The sequence below is a fragment of the Prunus persica genome, chromosome G1, assembly GCF_000346465.2.
Source record: "Prunus persica cultivar Lovell chromosome G1, Prunus_persica_NCBIv2, whole genome shotgun sequence".
NCBI lineage: Eukaryota > Viridiplantae > Streptophyta > Magnoliopsida > Rosales > Rosaceae > Prunus > Prunus persica.
The window spans coordinates 36561350-36580455 of NC_034009.1; the positions used below are offsets into that span (position 1 = coordinate 36561350).

At 47.3% G+C, this 19106-nt stretch overlaps 3 protein-coding genes across 4 annotated transcripts; 2 read left to right on the top strand and 1 right to left on the bottom strand.

Moving 5' to 3' along the window:
- On the top strand, positions 3880-6489 carry LOC109947436. The gene has a single exon (XM_020557417.1). The coding sequence runs from the start codon at positions 3880-3882 to the stop codon at positions 6487-6489; it is 2610 nt and encodes an 869-aa protein (XP_020413006.1).
- LOC18790441 (adenine phosphoribosyltransferase 1, chloroplastic) lies at positions 10746-13840 on the bottom strand. 2 transcript variants are annotated; one of them, XM_007225955.2, is made up of 7 exons: positions 13559-13840; positions 13138-13251; positions 12776-12886; positions 12443-12535; positions 11555-11704; positions 11370-11428; positions 10746-11083 (listed from the first exon to the last, which is right to left on the bottom strand). In XM_007225955.2, exons 1-7 carry the CDS (start codon positions 13728-13730, stop codon positions 11027-11029), a joined length of 756 nt encoding a protein of 251 aa, XP_007226017.1. In that variant the 5' UTR covers positions 13731-13840; the 3' UTR covers positions 10746-11026. The 2 variants fall into 2 exon arrangements, with proteins under 2 accessions (XP_007226017.1, XP_007226016.1); XM_007225954.2 differs by having other exon boundaries at positions 13138-13480; positions 13559-13665.
- LOC18792372 (zinc finger protein ZAT10) lies at positions 17372-18536 on the top strand. Its single transcript, XM_007222812.2, has one exon. It carries the CDS (start codon positions 17537-17539, stop codon positions 18353-18355), a length of 819 nt encoding a protein of 272 aa, XP_007222874.1. The 5' UTR covers positions 17372-17536; the 3' UTR covers positions 18356-18536.

Consider the following 19106-nt stretch of genomic DNA (forward strand, 5'->3'; position numbering starts at 1 on the left):
AGTTCCAATTTCTTGGTCAGGCAGAATGTAGGAAAAACAATATTCTAACGCGGGGCTGGTTGACTATTATAAATCATACAAATTATATACCTAAATTAAACACATGGGGTGTTCAGTCAGACCGAAAACGAAGAGACATGAGGAGTGTTTATACCTAATTAAACGGTCTATTTCCACCGGACACGTGGACAGGATCCACTCTGATCACAGGGCCCCTACGGCATGCTCACTACCGAAGCTATATATCTTGGCCCTTTTTACCAACAGACACGTGTCATGTTCACAATCCATGCCTGGAGTCCCACATCGAAAAAATGAGCACAACGCACACCTCCCAAGGTCTATATAAGGAGACCCATATCCCCAAAAGGGAGGAATAAGAACTAACGGTACGCTATCGTGTGATCTGTCAGTTAACCTTACTAAATCCGTACTCATTTAGGCATCGGAGAGCCTTCGGCCGGTACCGCACCGGTACCCCAAGAATTTACCGAACGCGTCCTTTTGCAGGTACTTGACCCTCTGGAGTGGACCACTTACCAAGGACTGGGACCTACCGAAGGGACATTTTGACTAAGTTGACGAATTACGTATCAAACCACTTTTTCGCATCAACAGTTTGGCGCCGTCTGTGGGAAACCAAAAAATCATCAACCCACAATCCCCTAAGCACATGGGGACCACTTCAAAACAAACGTTCCTAGCGGAAGAGGGGGTACCGTTCGGAAGGCAGAGCGGAGCTAGCCCAGCGCTACCTCCAAACACTCCCTTCGGAAATGCCCCCGCTACCCAAACGGCTGCCGAAGCCGAGATGGCAGCCCAAATCGCATCCTTACGGAAGGACATGGCGAGGCTTCAGGAACACAACAACTTCCTTTCGTCCAAAGTGGACGAAACCCAGCAGTTGCTTCACCAGCAGCAACCGCAGAACATACAGACAACTCGCTCTTCCGAGAGCTTGCAGAACCCCCGCGGGAAGAACAAACGCGCGAAGGTAGCGAAGGCAACGCCCGCACCTTCCAGAGAGTTAGTGGTTCCGGCACCCCGGGATCAGCCGCACATCCCAAGGAAGGTCTACACCGATTGCCGACATCGGATTAACGACCGGGAGCATCGCACTAACGATCGGGAGCCAGAGAGAGAGGGGTCACCGATCAGGATTGGCGCTCGAATAAGGGAATCACGGATGAATAACTTAGGGGATAAGTCGCCTATTCGGAAGGTCAGGGGATTGGGCCCCGCCGAGTCTTCGGAGTCCGAGTACATCCCTTCCAAGACACTTCCCCCCGACTACCGTTCGGAAACACCATCGCGGTATGCGGGGGATAATTCACTAAACCTACAAAGACAATCGGAAGATTACGGTTCCGAAGAAGTCCCTAGCCGAGACCCCATGATCCGACTCCTTTTTCAGAAGGTCCAGAAAATGGAAAACGACAATGCGCGCTCCCAAGAACCGGAATGGGGAAAGCTTCGGTCCGGACCGTTCACAAGGCGCATCCGGGATTCTCGGCAAGACAGGGAAGTGCAGCAACTGCGTATACCGTTCTACACAGGAACGGAGGACCCTTTGACACACCTCCATTCATTCCAATCCGCTATTGGATGCAAGGGCTTGAGCGATGAGGGGCAGTGCCTGCTATTCCCGTCTTCCCTTACCGGGGCAGCCTTGAACTGGTTCTACCGTTTAGAGCCGGAAACGGTAGCATCCTTTGATGAGCTGAAGCAGATCTTCCTCAATCACTTCATGATCCAAACGGACCGTCTCTACTCCGCCGATGATCTGTACACGATTCGGCAAAGGGAGGACGAACCGTTGAGAGAATACGCGGCGCGTTTCAGTCACGAGTACTCAAGGTGTCCGGAAACGGATGATAGGGCAGCCTACGGCGCCTTCAAGAGTGGCCTTCGGTCCTCTCATTTTCGATACCTGGTGCACAGTAGCAACTGGCGCACGTACGATGAACTGATGAAGCAGGCAGCAATCCACGCCAAGGCCGAATACTTCAACTCGAAACCCACGATTTTGGCACCGCAAGGAAATGCGGAACCAAGTGCCTATCCGGCAAGGGCAACGCCTTACGAGCGAGTCGACACCTACTCGGCAGGTCATAAGAGGAAGGATGATCGTGCAGATCGAAGGGAGCACCCAAAGAAAGGAAAAGGGAGGTACAGTCGCAACGACAACCGAGCCCCCCTGCCGAATCGGGATCATGGCAATGAGGTCTTCACCCTGTTGAATACTACCTACGAGGCCGTCCTGATGAACGAACAAGAAAAAATACCCAAGCCGAATCAACGAAGGCCCAATCGGCAAGACAACCGGGATACCGGTAAATTCTGCCGATACCATCAGCACAACAGCCATAATACAGAAGACTGCATAAGCCTGAGGAAGATCGTCGAACGCTTGATCCGAGAGGGGAAGCTAGACCAGTATATCGCCCGGCAGCCAACGGCGCCGGAGCCGAACGCAAATCGGCAGATAAACATGATAAGCACTATCAGCGGCGGCCCAACCATCGCAGGACTGAGCAATCGCTCAATGAAGCAGTACGTGCGTGCCGCACAGTTTCCCCAGGTGTTCGGCATAGAGGTGAATCGCCACCATGAAACACCGAAGGATCATTGGGAGCCGATCACGTTTTGCAAAGAAGAGGAACAGGGCATTCTCTATCCCCACGACGACCCAATGATCGTCCGAGCAGAAATTGCCGATTACGATGTAGGGAGAGTACTGATTGATACAGGGAGCTCGGTAAACGTAATCTTCGCCGAAGCTTTCCGAGAAATGGGAATACAGGACAGCCAGGTCAACCGGCAGTTGACGCCTTTGCTAAGTTTCTCCGGGGACATTGTCCAACCATTCGGTAGCGTAACGCTCCCAATTACCTTCGGCACCGCGCCAAAGAGAACGACGGTATACGACCAGTTCCTCATCGTTGACTGCCCGACGGCGTACAACGTCATTGTTGGGCGAACGGCACTGACCAGGGTAAAGGCGCATCTTTCCCCACACATGCTGTTGATGAAATTCCCGACCCCAAATGGCGTAGGATCTGTCAGGGGAAATCAGCTGAGCGCACGGACTTGCTACGCCACGGCGATCAAATCAACCTCTCTCAAAATCCCAGACGAGACCATGTCTGTGCAGGGGATGCCGAACGGCAACGGACCAGTTGACGACCCAAGAGATGAGTCACCAACTCCTCATACGCAACCCGCCGAAGAACTGGAGACGATAACCCTGAGCGATGAACAGCCCGATCGTCGGGTTAAAATCGGTACCAGACTGACCCCCGCCCTCCGAGCGCAGTTTATAGACTTCTTACGGCACCATTCGGAAGTGTTCGCATGGTCCTACGAAGACATGCCCGGCATAGACCCTGAAATCATCAGCCATAAACTTAGCATTTCCCCAACCTACAAACCTGTAAGGCAGAAGCGCCGTTCGTATGATGCCGAACGGTACGAAGCCATGCGGACGGAAGTTGACAAACTTCAAACCATCGGCTTCATCAGGGAAGTTACGTACCCGGTATGGCTGGCGAACTCAGTCATGGTTCGAAAGGGTACAGGCGGCTGGAGAATGTGCCAAGACTACACCGATCTGAACAAGGCCTGCCCGAAAGACAGCTTTCCGTTACCCCGAATAGACCAGCTCGTGGACGCCACGGCAGGACACGAGCTGCTCAGCTTCATGGACGCCTATTCAGGGTACAACCAGATTTTTATGCACCCCCCGACAGCGAGCACACCGCCTTCATCACTGACAGAGGGTTGTACTGCTACAACGTCATGCCGTTCGGCTTGAAGAACGCGGGGGCAACATATCAGAGGCTTGTCAATAGAATCTTCGCCGAACACATCGGCAGCATCATGGAGGTTTACGTTGACGACATGTTGGTGAAAAGCAGAACAGCCGAAGAACACCTGCACAATCTGTCTATCATGTTCGGTATCCTGAAGGGCTACCGAATGAGGTTAAACCCGATGAAATGCGCCTTCGGTGTGTCTTCCGGGAAATTCCTCGGATTCATGATTAGTCACAGGGGTATCGAAGCGAACCCCGAAAAAATAAAGGCCATCATCGACATGGAGAGGCCAAAAACAACAAAGGACATTCAAAGCCTTACCGGACGAGTGGCTGCCCTGACTCGCTTTATATCCAAGGCTACCGACAAATGTGTACCGTTCTTTAAAGCCTTGAAAGGGGGCAAACGGAATATCATATGGACTGCCGAATGTGATAAAGCATTTCAAGACTTAAAAGACTATATGGGCAGAGCACCTCTCCTGTCAAAACCACTGCCTGGGGAGATTCTTTACCTATACCTCTCGGTATCTAACACTGCCGTCAGTTCGGTGTTAATCCGAAAACCGGAGAGGGCAGAGCTACCGATCTTCTATGTCAGTAAGGCACTCCAGAGCGCTGAACTTCGATATCCCCCATTAGAGCAGCTTGCACTAGCCCTGGTGATCTCGGCACGAAAACTTCGGCCATACTTCCAAGCACACGGGATCAAAGTCCTGACAAACCAACCGCTTCGGCAAGTACTCCAAAAACCAGAGACTTCCGGCCGATTGATCAAGTGGGCGATTGAACTCGGAGAATTCGATATACAATTCGTGCCAAGGCCAGCCGAAAAGGGTCAGGCCATTGCCGATTTCATCTCCGAGCTCACCCCACCAACGACACAAGAAATACCCGAGCCAGTTACCGAAACCACAGCACCGATGGAGGTAGACGCCGAACGGCTCGACGCCTCAAATCCTGTATGGACTCTGCATGTCGACGGCTCGGCAAACCAACAGGGGTGTGGAGCAGGGTTGGTTCTGACAACACCGGAGGGACTCAAGATCGAGTACGCCCTCCGATTCAACTTCCGAACCTCCAACAATGAAGCAGAATATGAGGCTCTCTTGGCCGGCCTTCGTTTAGCCAAGAGCATGAACGCAAAACAGATCAAGATACACAGTGACTCCCAACTCATTGTGAACCAGGTAACGGCGGACTTCGCCGCCATAGACGCCTCCATGAACGCCTACCTTTCGTCCACCCACCAGCTGCTCCAGAGCTTCCGAGCCTATGAGATCAAACAGATCCCTAGGAGCGAAAACAGTCATGCCGATGCTTTGGCGCGACTAGCCTCGGCAATCAATGACAAAATCGGAAGAAAGGTGCCGGTGGAAATTCTTGCCCAACCAAGCACGGCAACCTCCGAAATATGTACCGTACGGTACGAGGATACGTGGATGTCCCCTATCTACTCATACCTAACCAACGGCACCCTTCCAGAGGACAAGGCCCAGGCCCGAAAGCTTAGATACCGATCGGCAAGGTACACCGTCATCAACGACGTCCTTTACAAACGTGGCTACACGACTCCGTATCTCAAGTACCTTACGGCAGAGCAGGGGAGCTACGTTCTCCGGGAAATCCACAATGGTGTTTGCGGCGATCACTCTGGGTCCCGGTCACTCACACACAAGGCCTTTCGGCAGGGATACTTCTGGCCGACCATGCACCAGGACGCCAATTCACTTGTGAAGAAATGCGATAAATGTCAGCGTTTCGGCAACATACAGCATATCCCCGCCGAACCCTTGACACCGATCGTGAGTCCTTGGCCTTTCGCACAGTGGGGGCTAGACCTGATCGGTCCGATGCCACAAGGTAAAGGCCAGGTGAAATACGCTGTGGTTGCCGTCGACTACTTCACCAAATGGGTGGAGGCCGAACCTCTTGCAACCATAACGGCAGCAAGAGTAGAAGACTTCGTCTGGACTCACATTTGTTGCAGTTTCGGTATCCCGTACGCAATCATCACCGACAACGGCAGGCAGTTCGATTCGGAACTCTTCAGGCACTTTTGCACCCGCCTGAAGATCAACTTGTTTTTCGCATCACTGGCCCATCCCCAGTCGAACGGTCAGGTAGAAGCGATAAACAAAATCATCAAGAAACTGCTAAAACGGCAGCTGGACAAAGCCAAAGGAGCCTGGCCAGAAAAGCTTCCCGAAGCGCTCTGGGCCATTCGGACCTCTTACCGAACGTCCACAGGAGAGACCCCTTTCTCTTTGGCTTTCGGTTCGGAAGCCGTTGTGCCGGTAGAAATTGGCGAACCTTTCTACCGAACGGAAACCTTCACACCAGAGCCAAATGAAGAAGCACTTTCTCTAAGCCTCGACCTCCTGGAAGAGCACCGAGCACATGCCAACCTTCGGAACGAAGCCTACAAGCAACGCGTCTCTCGGTATTACGACTCCAGAATCAGACACCGTTCATTCCGAGCCGGTGATTGGGTCATGAGGAAGGTGTCCCTAGCAACTAAGGATGCCACGGAAGGAACCCTCGGACCTTCCTGGGAAGGACCTTACGAGATCATCGGTATCCTTCGATCGGGAACCTACCGCCTAAGAGACTCCAACGGCAAGACCCTCGGTCATCCTTGGAACGTGGAACATCTCAAGTACTATTTCAAGTAACCTGGCCTACGGCAGGACAGAGTTGTAACCTAGCCTACGGTAGGACAAAATTGTAAATGCCTTTCGGCAAAGATAAATAGAAAGCCTTCGGCACTATTGCTTCAGAAACTCTTGTTACAGTCTCTACTAGCCTACGGCTGCCAATATAAGCAAGATAACGTTCTGGGGCATCTCTACTAACCTACGGCAGTAGGTATTTTCGAAACTGTCACCCTACAGATTCCATCGGAACTTGACAATTTCGAAAGCTACTTCTATAACTTTATAAATCCTATCGGCGATAAAACAAAATCAAATCGAAAAGACAAAAATAGACAAAATATGCACATCTAATTTAAAGATGCCCTCGGCATCAAGGCGTTCGGTACAGATACAAAATAACAATAAAAATAAGACAGGCTAAAACTATTACAGAGGCCCTCAGGCTTCGTCAGCAGCAGCATCCTCCCCCTCGTAGTCTTCGATCATCTCCTCAGTTATTCCCTCGGGAAGGGGAGGGGGATCGGCAGCGAAGTTGAGGTTCAGCTTCTGACCAGGGTTGTACCGCTTGAATCGGTACAACATACCCGCCATCTCGGAGCCAACTTCCCTGTCCAGGAGGACAGTGAACTCCTCGGAAGAACGGTATCCCTGGATTGCCGTTTGAACGGCAGCCTCAACCTCCGCAGCCTTGGTCCGCTCGGACTCCTGCAGAGCGTCCTGAACCGCCTCCGAGACGGCCTCGGCATCACGCGCTGCCATCCACGCTGCCTCCAGAGCCGCCCGCGCTGCCTCCAGATCGGCCCGCATCTCGCCCACCGTCGCCTCCGAAGTGAGAGCCCGCCGTTCGGCAGCCTCTTTCTCCTTTAGCAGCTGGGCGTGGTCCTGGATAGCCTTTCCAGCCTCGGCAACCTTAGCCCTGCCGTCGTCATAGGCCTTTTTTGCCCGTTCGGCAGCGGAGATGGCCCGCTTGACACACAGCCACATCTCCATGGACGCCTGCACACGAGGAAGATAGTTTGAAGCCCCACTTGGCACCGAAAAAAATAATGAAAGGACAACATCGGGAGATAAATTCTTACCGCTGCTTGCAGTCGGAAGGCGCGTCCAGCCTGCTCCCGAAGAACCTTCTTCGGCAACTCGTCAACCTCCGGCAGCTCCATCTGAGAACCGAGGATCATATGGTTGACGAATTGCACCGTCTTCGAGGGGCAAGCGAGAGTGACGGCCTCGGTAGGCCCATCCTCGTCCTCCGCCGCAAAGACGGCCCTGGAAGCGTCTGACGGACGGCTTCGCTTGGACGCCGGAGAAGTTTCCAAGTCCACCGTTATCGGCCGCTTCCCGGCAGCCCTTGAGGCGACGGCATCGGCGATGGCATGCCTCGGCGCATGGGGATCGACAGCCGGCCTTGCGACAGGCTCAGCGCCCAACTGCCGCATACGCTCAGCGAGGGTCACCTCCTCGGGGTCCGTCGACGACCGAACGGCAGGGGCCTCGAGCTGCTTCTTTTTCTTCTTGCCCTCGAGGCCCATCATGAGGCGCCTCCTGGAAGATTCGTTCATCTTCTTGGCCTCGGCAGCCCTCCTTGCGTCCGTCACTGGCCAAAAACAATCAGTCAGTCGGCAAGCACACAAAAAAAGAGAAGAGGAAGAAAAGCGCAACAAGTACACTTACTCTCGGCAGGGTCGACGAGCCCGGCTCTGATGAGATTATTGGTGAAAAGGAAGCGCGGGTACACTCGCTCGGCGGCAGGGACCTTCAGCCTCACCCTGTCGATCTGCCGAATCTCGTCTTGTGTAGGAGTCGGCTGCTTGAGTTTGCCTGTCCGAATAAAGAAGGAGTGAGCAAATATAAAAAGAAAACAGAAAGGCAACTAGGGACCTGCCGATCGGTAACTAGGGACCTACCGGCGGTTTGGAAAGTCGTTGGTACTGGGGACTGCGGGCGTACTCCTGATGGCGATTCCCATTGGCCAGAGAGTAGCACCCGCCGATTCCTCCACGACTTCTGGGAAGTCGGCACCGAGCTGACGAAGTGACCTCGCTCGGAAGCCTTCAGGCAGTTCGCCTGAACCCAGCCACCATGGTCGGCACTCTTCGACTTAGTGACGCTGTAGAGGTAGGAGAATTGCTCGTAGGAAGGCTCCCCCTCCCCGGCAATCCCAAAGGCCGTTATCACCCCCATCAGGGCCACCCAAAAGTTGGGGCTATATTGGCCCGGGGCATACCCAATCTGGGCAAGTAACTTCTGAACGGCAGGCTGCAACGGCAACCTGACCCCCTGCACCAGCATATCGGTGAAGAAGACGACTTCACCATCCCCAGGGTCGCTGAGGGACTCGACCGGGCTCGGGACCCTCATCTTCACCGAGTCAGGAATGAGGTATTCGGCCCTAATCTTTTGAAGCTCCCGTTCGGTAAGTTTGTTCGGCCCCAAATAATCAACCCCGAACAGGGTCTTCTGCGGTATGCCCACCGGTATCCTATACCGCTCTCGGTGGACGATCGTAACTCTCGGCCGAGAGGGACCGGCAACACACTCATCATTGCCGGAGGTGGAAGCCTCTGGCTGGTGCTCAGACGGCACGACACGGGTACCGTCCCTGTACACCGCGACCAGGGGTAACGGGTGCCCCGTCATGAACCCCTTACCGATGCCGTGGGTGGGAATGGAATCCGCCTCCTCACCGAATAGCTCGGCATCGGAGTCTTCCCCGCCCTCGGCGCCGAGGCTCACGGCCTCGCTGGACGTATCCCAGCCGGAGGATAGCTCCCCGTCGAAAGCGTTGGGCTCATCGCCGAACGGTGACTCGCTATCGGACATCTACAAAACAAAGAAAAAGGGAAAAACTAAGGTGCGTGCTGCGCTATCCTACAGATACCTACTTCTCTACCTATGGCCACTAGACTACAGAAGGAAGATCCTACTTAACGATCGGCGAGCCTATGCCATATACAGAAGTATAACAAAATTCAGGGGTACCGAACGGTATCTTACCTTGAGTGCTATGAAAATCGCCTAGCTTGCCGTTCGCACGCTTCGAAAATCGCCTAGCTTGCCGTTCGCACGCTTCGAAAATCGCCTTGCTTGCCGTTCGCACACTTCAAAAATCGCCTACTCAAGAGCTCTCGCGCAAACTCACAATTGCAAAGTGAATTTTTTCATACAGAGCAACCTCTATTTATAGAGGGAGAACTGTAACGGTGCGCCTCGGGAGACGAAACGGCTCATTAATGCACCAACAGGCGTGTTATTGCTGGCCACGCGTCACCCGGCAAATGGCGCCTCTATCTGCGCGCCAGGCACGGAAGACGAAGCGTCTCTCTGCCCTCTCGCCTCTCAACATTGGCGACCCTTCAAGTCCCCGACCGATTTTCCCAGAACACTACTTTCCGAAAGGAACAACTCAAGCGCCTTTCCTCCCCCCAAATGAGCATGCCGAACGGCAGGAGAACCTCCGAACTACCAAGGAAAACCAAATTCCCTTCCGAAGAACCTTCGAAAGAGAACTTGAGGGACTACTGTTTATACCTAATTAAACGGCCTATTTCCACCGGACACGTGGACAGGATCCACTCTGATCACAGGGCCCCTACGGCATGCTCACTACCGAAGCTATATATCTTGGCCCTTTTTACCAACAGACACGTGTCATGTTCACAATCCATGCCTGGAGTCCCACATCGGAAAAATGAGCACAACGCACACCTCCCAAGGTCTATATAAGGAGACCCATATCCCCAAAAGGGAGGAATAAGAACTAACGGTACGCTATCGTGTGATCTGTCAGTTAACCTTACTAAATCCGTACTCATTTAGGCATCGGAGAGCCTTCGGCCGGTACCGCACCGGTACCCCAAGGATTTACCGAACGCGTCCTTTTGCAGGTACTTGACCCTCTGGAGTGGACCACTTACCAAGGACAGGGACCTACCGAAGGGACATTTTGACTAAGTTGACGAATTACGTATCAAACCACTTTTTCGCATCAACAAGGAGGCTTAAGTTTTTACAAACATCAAACTGCGAAGTGTTGTGCATCATTAAATTATGATAGAAATGCAGCAAAAGAGTGCCCTAATCTGTGTTTTTTTTTTGGGTCGACCGCCTTAATCTTTGTTTCATCTATGAAGTTTCTTGGTCTTTATATCCCCTATTTTATGATTTGCCCAATTTAATTTGCATTGCTAATGTACATTAAGAACATGAAAACTCAGGCCAAAAGAATAAATAAATAAAATGAAAAAACAAAGAGCATTTGGGAAGAATGGAGGGGGTGAGATAAGAGATAATTGAGATCATTTTACTTTGGTGACTTGATGTTCAAATCACAAGGGAAAATAGAAAAGCAACAAATTATTTATTCTTAGTACATATAACATACATCTACCAAGTTTCTTTTCTTTTCTTCTCTTCAATCATCGAATGTAAACAAACACTTCATAATCAACAACCATAAGCCCCTGCTAACAACAAAGTTGTTGTTTTTGAAATCTGCAGCTCCAAAAACCAGGAACTCAAACGACAAAGAAATTTCCGTCCAACAACAGAACCATGCTCATGCGTCTCCATTAACTAGAACAAATAATGGTTTGTCCCCCAATCGCTCCCGTCCCTGTAAAAGTACATCAAGAATGCTTTAATGAAAAAACTAAACATAATAAGAAAAATATATATCCATCCAGGTTAAGATTTCTAGACTCTACATTGTGCAAGACAATAGCCAGAAGAACGTGATGTTTCAATAAGTATACAAGCGAAAAATATTTTATCTTTAAAATCTTCTGCTTCATATATAATTATTAATTCGCCTGCAACTAAATGCTCGATAGTAGGGAAGCATCAAATTAGCCTACAACTAATCAAAGGGTGTTTCTGACACCATATTTGCAATGTCATACCTTTAGCCCTGGCAATTCAATCACACAGGCACACTCAACCACATGCACTCCAACACGCTCTGCAGCAACAAACCAAAAATGTGAGTCTTGCAAGCAAGAAGGGTCATCTGGATTCCCGGCCAAAATGGGAACAAATATGAAAAAAAAAAAACACTTAAACATAAATTTATGTTTTGATATACTACCAAGAAGCCTGAGTGCAGCACCCAAGGTTCCCCCTGTTGCAATGAGGTCATCTATGATCAGGGCACGCTCTCCCGCTTCTACAGCTCCCACGTGCATCTCCATTATATCTGTTCCATACTCCAAAGAGTACTCTTCAGAAATAACCTTCCCTGCAGAACCATCAAAACATGAGAATTTTATGCCATCTTGGGAACTATATTTATTTAAAGCACCAGACATTTGCTGTGTAAATAAAATGTAAAATAAACTTAGCACATTAAGAATCACACTTTGTATGCTTTCTTTCACAAATGGGGATTAAGAAAGGCCACAAGCTACAAAATCAATACTTATGCATGCAAAGAAGCAAACTTTCTGATGGAATAAAGATATCTCACCCAGCTCTTGAGATTTATTTGTTGCGTTATTTTCAGACCAAGAATAACCTAGTTTTGGCGTCTATGTATTTGTTATCAGGTGAACTTTCACTCCTTTCTACAATTTCCTACTGAGAAGATTGCTTCAAGAGTGATGCAGAATTACTATAACCACTCATTTCCTGTTACTCATTTCTCAACAGAACTGGCAATAGCACTATCTCCAACATATGGCTTTAAACATTTTAAATAAATAAATAATTCTTTTATAAAAAATACTGTAACTGGATCAATTCAACATATTGCATTATAATGTAAGATTGATAGATGATTAAGCCAGCCTGTGAGTTAAATAACATTTATATTGTAAAATACATTGACAGAGATGATTTAATGAGCTAGAGTGAAAATTAAATTATCCTGTTGTCCCGATAACTAATCAAGGATTCCTCCTATGGAGAAACTTCTAAAAGCTCAGAAATTTATGCAGTTTAAGTTGAGAATGAAAAAGGAAAAGGTGTCAACTGTTACCGGGCAACTTATTTGGTTTTCTCATAGGCACAAATTTTGCCCCAATGGCCAATGCAATAGGAGGGCCAAATATAAAGCCTCTAGCTTCAATACCTGCATTATGTCATCAACAGAACTTCAGATCATAAACATCAACCAGCATTAGGTATATACATAAAATAAACAGCCACTGAAAGAGAAAGACCCGCCTAAACTATGATTTTGGGACCCACGCCAGAATGCTAAAGACTTGGGCTTTGGATATGGTTTCATTTCAAACCCAACTAAATTTTCTAAAAATAAAATAAAAATTCATATAAACTAGCCATAGTGAAAGAGTACGTTTTGAATTACCTGCAACAACAGAGATTTCTTTGTCTTTGTACCTCTCAACAAACAAATCAATGGTATCCTTGAAAGCCTTGGTATCGAGAAGCAAAGTGGTTATATCTTGGAACAAGATCCCTGCCATGAAAAAGCTCAGTTAAGCATAACTCACCCGTGTTCTTAAACTCAAAGAAGCCTCCATTCAAGAACAGAGATCAAGTAAAAGCCAAAATCACCCAGTACCCAGATGAAAAATTGGACCAATAGCAAGTACAAATCCCATAAAAGATCAAACCCACCAAAGGATAGACAGGTGTACATACTTATCAGAAAACAAAAACTAAGATGTTGAAAATCAATGCAAAAATTGAACAATAAGCAGCATGTACCTGGCTTGGGGAAGTCCGGTATGACTCTGATAGCAGATGAAATTCTAGCAAGACGAGGGTCCTTACCATCTTCCGCAGCCATTGCTCGAACTTGCACTGATTTACTCTTACTCACTAACCACACAAACGGAAAGGGTGCGGCTCAGAAGTTAGAGTCACTACTGCACTGTTGTTTTTTGTTTTATATGAGAAGAATAAAAATACCCTCCCACCAACCGCGTAAAATCATTATTGACCAAATTGCCCACTGCTTACAACTTTTCGAGGATTTTATTTCACAAAAGGAAAAAAAAGAGATTTGTATTTCTTCATTGCCAATTACGACGTTTTAAATGTTAGAGATCTACATCACAAAAGGAATAAGATCAATTATTAATGAACAGAATCAAGGGTGAGGATTTCACAGGGTTTAGAGCTTTACCGGAGGAGCGCGGGGGAGGGAGGGCAGATCGGTAATTTGGGAAGCGAATGAAGGACAGCGCGGCAGAGGAAGGGGACCTGTTAAACGGAGCTGCGAGACTGCGAGAGCTGACGGCAGGTGAGAAAGCGAAGGAATTTGAGGAGAAAAGAAAAGAGGTGTTTTGTGGGATCATAATAACATAACATGGGCCACTCCTCCACTTTACAAAGCCGCCCACTGAGAGCCACACTGAGACTCTCTCTCTCTCTCTCTTAGCCAAACCAAAATTGTGGAAACTGAAAATCGCAAAATTGACGTAAATGGTCAGTCATATCAGATGGGCATTTTGGTCCTACTAGTTCAACTTGGCCATCCACCAACCCAACCATGTATAAGTGGAATTATAATTGGATAATTAAAATAAAAATGGTACTGTGTTTTCTTCATTTTCCTTTTTCTTGTGAATTTAATTTTGCAGGGGTAAAAAAGAATCGAAGTCTAACGGAGGCTGGCTAATAAGAGGTAGGCGGTGGGAAAGGCATGCTACCACTACCATGTTTTGCTTTGAATCTGTGAGCTGGAAAAGAGGAGCAAAACTGATCACATTTACACCACTTTTCTTAACCTTTTTATATAATATATTACTTTTCTTTTTTTTTTGGTAAACCTCATGATTCATGCTGCTGGATAACGTTTTTATTTTTTTATTTTTTTATTTTAGGATGGAGTGTGTGCATTGGTTGTGATGGAGAAAGTTAAGGTGTCACAATAAGAAGACATTCTAATGTTATGTTAATGTTGATGTGGGTACATATTTCATTTTATGTTTCAGTTGGATTTTTGGGTTGTTGCATGTTTCACACGTTACTAAAATTATCCTACTCCACGCAAAATGTGTGACGTGAAGTGTTAGTGTTGTAGATTAAAAAAAACAATGGGTAATCATACATTATGCTCAAACTTGACGTAAATTGAATGAAACTCGAAAAACTCGACGGTACCAATGTTTAGATTTAGTCATTCTTTTGACCCACTGTACTAATGTTTCTGTTATAGGAGCTGGAAATTTCAATTACATGGGCCTGGGTTGGTCTTATGGCAACTGGGTTTCTTTCAAAAAAAAATTGATCAACCCAATAGGTGAGTTTACTATTCAGGACCAACATGAGCAAAGTTTGCAACTTTGGGTGAAGTGAGCTCACCCACCAGGTAACTACCCATCTGGCCCCCACTGACGTAAAGCAAGTATTGTCCAATGTATGCCGCCTTTGCAACAATACAATTAACCAACATCGCCTCTCACAATCTAAACACAGTCAACATATCCAAAACGGACCCCCTTTCCTATCTTCTTCCAAATGTCACAAACTTCCAATCCAAGTCCAACCACACCAAGACTTTTCTCATCCTATTATTTTCACTTATTTATTTATCCATTTGCTTCTTTAAATAATTGCAAACAGAGACGTAGCTAAAAAATAAAAATTAAAGTCACATGTTTTTCATTTTCATTTAGCTTTCTTATTATTAGGGGTAAGTATCTTTGGGGCTGCTTCAAAATCACTTGTTTTTTTCTCATTTGAACAATTAAAAGTCGTGTGTGTTCTTTATGGATGGCTGATTAATTAGAGAATTAGCACCCGCTTTCGGATGCGTGATCAACTAACCGACATGTACATGTAGGTAAGCAATGACTTCACCACGCGCCTACCCTTTTTACCTTGCGAGTTCCACCCATTCACTCTCTGCACTTCCCTTGCATTTCATCATGCCTAGCTCAGTCTACCACTTGTTCATCTTCTTATCTAGCTTAGAAAATAAAAAAAGGATTAATAATATTCTTAAGTTGTTGCTAAATGCAAATGGCATCTACTTTTTTGGTCGTCACTGTATGCATACATGCTACATGGTAGTAGCGTACCAACATTCGAATTCAATGCCATATGTCGTCGCTGCCTTCGTTGCTTTCCCATGTCCCTTTTCTTTTTCTTAGTCAAAAAGCAAATTATTCATCAAAATTTTCTAAATTTATTTTGTTTGAGGACAAACGATAAGAGATTTCTCACACACACACAATTATAATATCGTGAATATTCGAATATAAAACCTCTAGTCTACAAATTAATACCCTCTTTTATTGAACTAGATGCGTCGATATTTTGAAATTAAATATAGCAAATTGTAGATAAACTCAAAAGGGTAGGGATCAGTACAGTGGAGTGTGGTTTCTTAATTTCAGTGGGCAAAAGCCAAAAGGCAGCAATGGGGCTTTTGGCTTTAGGCCATATGGCAGCTCCTTGTCCTTTAGAACTGAGGTGGAGTGTGGGCTTTGAATCCTAGACACGTCCACGTAAAATTCTTAGGGGATAAGGCATCCATTTCTTTCAAGGAACAAAAGCCACACTTTTTTATGTTTAATTTTTACACTCTCATCTCATTCAAAAATATCTCATTTAATAAGACATTTATCCTTTGATCACTGTGCATGTTTGTTATAATTTACAAATGATAATGTAATTAAAGAACGAGATTAAAAATTTTAACTTGTGTTTTATGTGGGGTGGGGGGTTAAAATTTGTTTTTTAAAATATCTTATTAGTGAAGATAGAATAGAAGCAGCATGTCAGCATATAAACAATGAGTCGGCGGTGCACGTGTCACTAACCCAGATGCTTTGCATGTGTTCGTGTTACTTTGTAGCAACAAAAGCCATCTTTCTGAATGGAGGAGAGTCAAACAACAGATAAGAGCAGAGAAACACAAAACAAATTGAACAACAGTGCTTAATCACACGCTGACGTGGTACTGAACTCCTAATCACTGGGTCTTTCTAGAAGTACAAGCGTGAACATAAATCAAAAAGGCTTGTGTGTTGTACAAAACAAAGTTGTTGTATTCCGAGTGGTTAAGGATATTATGGCTGCAAAAACGTGTGCACATTTGGTAAAACGAGTGGATTTTGTGATGGGAATTGTGATTATCTCCTGTTTGTGTGATAAATAAGGATAACGGGTGGTGTTCAAAATCAGAAGCTAAATTAAGTAGTGTGATTTGGGATATTTTATGGTAATCTGATTGGGGAACCCAATTAAGGGCAAGGATTGTGCAGACACTTGCAAATGGTGTGCCTAACATTAGGCTGCACAAAAAGACCCCACAAGCCCTGTCCACCAGTCGTTAAGCACAGTTAGTCTCCACCACCAACCCATGTGATTAGGCCCTTAATCACTCCAAATTAAGTTGGGACTTGTGACGGTGTGTGTGCGTGTGTGTGTGGGGGGTGGGGGGGTTTGATTTGATTGAGTTTTTTTGTTTTAAAGTTTGCCAACCCTAACCGGACAACAAACTCTCCCCAAACTGTACAGCCAGCGTGTGATTAAAGGTCGGTCCAGATCCAAAGCACAAGGAAAAGTCACAAACACAAGCCGACGCCGTTTGATTGGTAAATTGAGGTGGACCGGACCGCGTATGTGTGGAATTTCAGAAGGGGTGTGTGTGTATAGCTATTGACTTTGAAACCGTCTTTTGAAGCTCAGTCTTTGTAGTTAAAAAGTTAAAAACGTCCATGCCCATTAGTGGGCCCACATAGAGGCAGCAGTACTTATTCCACTCTTTGACCGACTTCAGTCCTCCTTGGCCACCAAGCAAGAAAACTCCATCTCTCCTCCTAAGTTAAACAAACGTGGTAATTTCGTATCCCTCAAGTCTCTTTTTCATTTACCAAATAAAATAAATAAGAATTGAATATACGGACACTCGGTCCACACACTACTACTTTCCTACCACTTGTCACGCAACTTCGCTCTCCTCATCGGCCCTTTATAAACCCCTTTCCCTCATTCTCACTCTCACTCAACTCTAAACTTTCAAATCTCATTTCCAATTCACACATTCTCACTCTCCTCCCAAACCAAAACAAACTCTTTCAAGTTCCTCAAAATTTTTAAAACCTCCTCCAGTTTGCCAACACCACAAAGCAAACACTCAATTGCTCATCCCATGGCTCTCCAAGCTCTCAACTCTCCAACAACCGCAGGGGCCTCTCCTTTCCGCTTCGAAGAGGCCGCCAGTAAAATCAACTATGTCGAGCCCTGGACGAAACGCAAGCGTTCCAAGCGTCCACGCCTAGACAGCCCTTCCACCGAGGAGGAGTACCTCGCTCTCTGCCTCATCATGCTCGCTCGCGGCGGTTCTGGAAGCACCTCTGCCGCCACTACGGCAACAAACTCCGCCGCCTCACACCACATGATCACCCAATCCCCTTCTAACGCCTCACATCAGGAGCCGTCCACGTCAGCACAGCCCCCGAAGCTGAGCTACAAGTGCTCTGTTTGCAACAAGGCCTTCCCTTCTTACCAAGCCCTCGGAGGGCACAAGGCCAGCCACAGAAAAGGCGCCGCTGGATCGGCCGCCGAAGGCCCTTCCACGTCATCAAACACCACCACTTCGGGCACCACCACTGTAACCGCTTCCGGCAGGACCCACGAATGCTCCATCTGCCACAAGTCCTTTCCCACCGGCCAGGCCTTGGGCGGGCACAAGCGCTGCCACTACGAAGGCGGCGTGGGCGCCTCCACAGCCACAGCGACGGCCACCACAACGAGCGCAGTGACTTCCTCGGAGGGAGTGGGGTCCACTTCCCACCAGGCGGTGAGCCACGGCCACCGCGAGACCTTTGACCTGAACATGCCCGCGCTGCCCGAGTTCTCTCGCGATTTCTTCTTGTGCGGCGAAGACGAGGTGGAGAGCCCTCACCCGGCGAAGAAGCCCAGGATATTGACGATCATGAAGCCCAAACAGGAGATTTCCCAAAATTAGAAGAGACTCCGACTCTGATGAGGAGTTTCTTTAGGCATTAATATTGGAATTAATTCTAGCGTGTATTTCTTTAATTTTTCTTTCTGGGTTTGAAATATGTTCATTTTTTGATATCCTTGTATAAACAAGCTGTTGAAGTAGTATTGGAAATTTGGAAATTCAATTGATTTTTTCTCCCAAAGAATTTGTCCTCAACATTAATTCAATTCCCATTCATTTCTCGCAATATATTTTCCCATATAGCTTCCTTCTTTCTTAAGGAATTGGGATCGTCGTGATGAGTTGGCACAACCGAGTCCAACCAAGTCGGCGTGAGTTGGGTGGCAGAGGCCACCACTTGCGCATGTTTTGGTAACATTTGAAAAGCAGAGAGAGAGAGAGAGAGAGAGAGAGAGAGAGCGTGTTTATGTGACGGTTTTTAACTGTAAAAATATTACACACAGAGTCACTACACTAGTATAGTGAGCTAAATGATAGTGCTCGCTATTCAGCTACAGTCCATGTGATTCACGCGTAAATGCATGTCGGCTAATTTTCCTAATTTCTTTTTTGAATTTATGTAAAATTTGTAATTAATAATAATAATGATGTGGGAAGGTGGCGAGTGATAAGGATGGATGAGATCAAAGTCGTCAAGGAGAGGGAGAGGGGGATGGGGGATGGGGGGCGATGTTTTTGTTTAGCGAGGAAGGAAGTGTGGTGGATCGGATAAGAAACAAGATAGTTTTGGTGGTGTTCGCGTGTGGAACAG

What these genes read in the sequence shown, in the direction of transcription:
- LOC109947436 (XM_020557417.1), top strand. Translation starts at nt 3,880, where the DNA reads ATGGAGGTTTACGTTGACGACATGTTGGTGAAAAGCAGAACAGCCGAA.
- LOC18790441 (XM_007225955.2), bottom strand. Translation starts at nt 13,730, where the DNA reads ATGATCCCACAAAACACCTCTTTTCTTTTCTCCTCAAATTCCTTCGCT. An exon ending in CCCTCCCCCGCGCTCCTCCG is followed by an intron (nt 13,252 to 13,558) that starts GTAAAGCTCTAA and finishes TTGTGTGGTTAG; the next exon opens with TGAGTAAGAGTAAATCAGTG. An exon ending in AAAACCAAATAAGTTGCCCG is followed by an intron (nt 11,705 to 12,442) that starts GTAACAGTTGAC and finishes ATGGTTCTGCAG; the next exon opens with GGAAGGTTATTTCTGAAGAG.
- LOC18792372 (XM_007222812.2), top strand. Translation starts at nt 17,537, where the DNA reads ATGGCTCTCCAAGCTCTCAACTCTCCAACAACCGCAGGGGCCTCTCCT.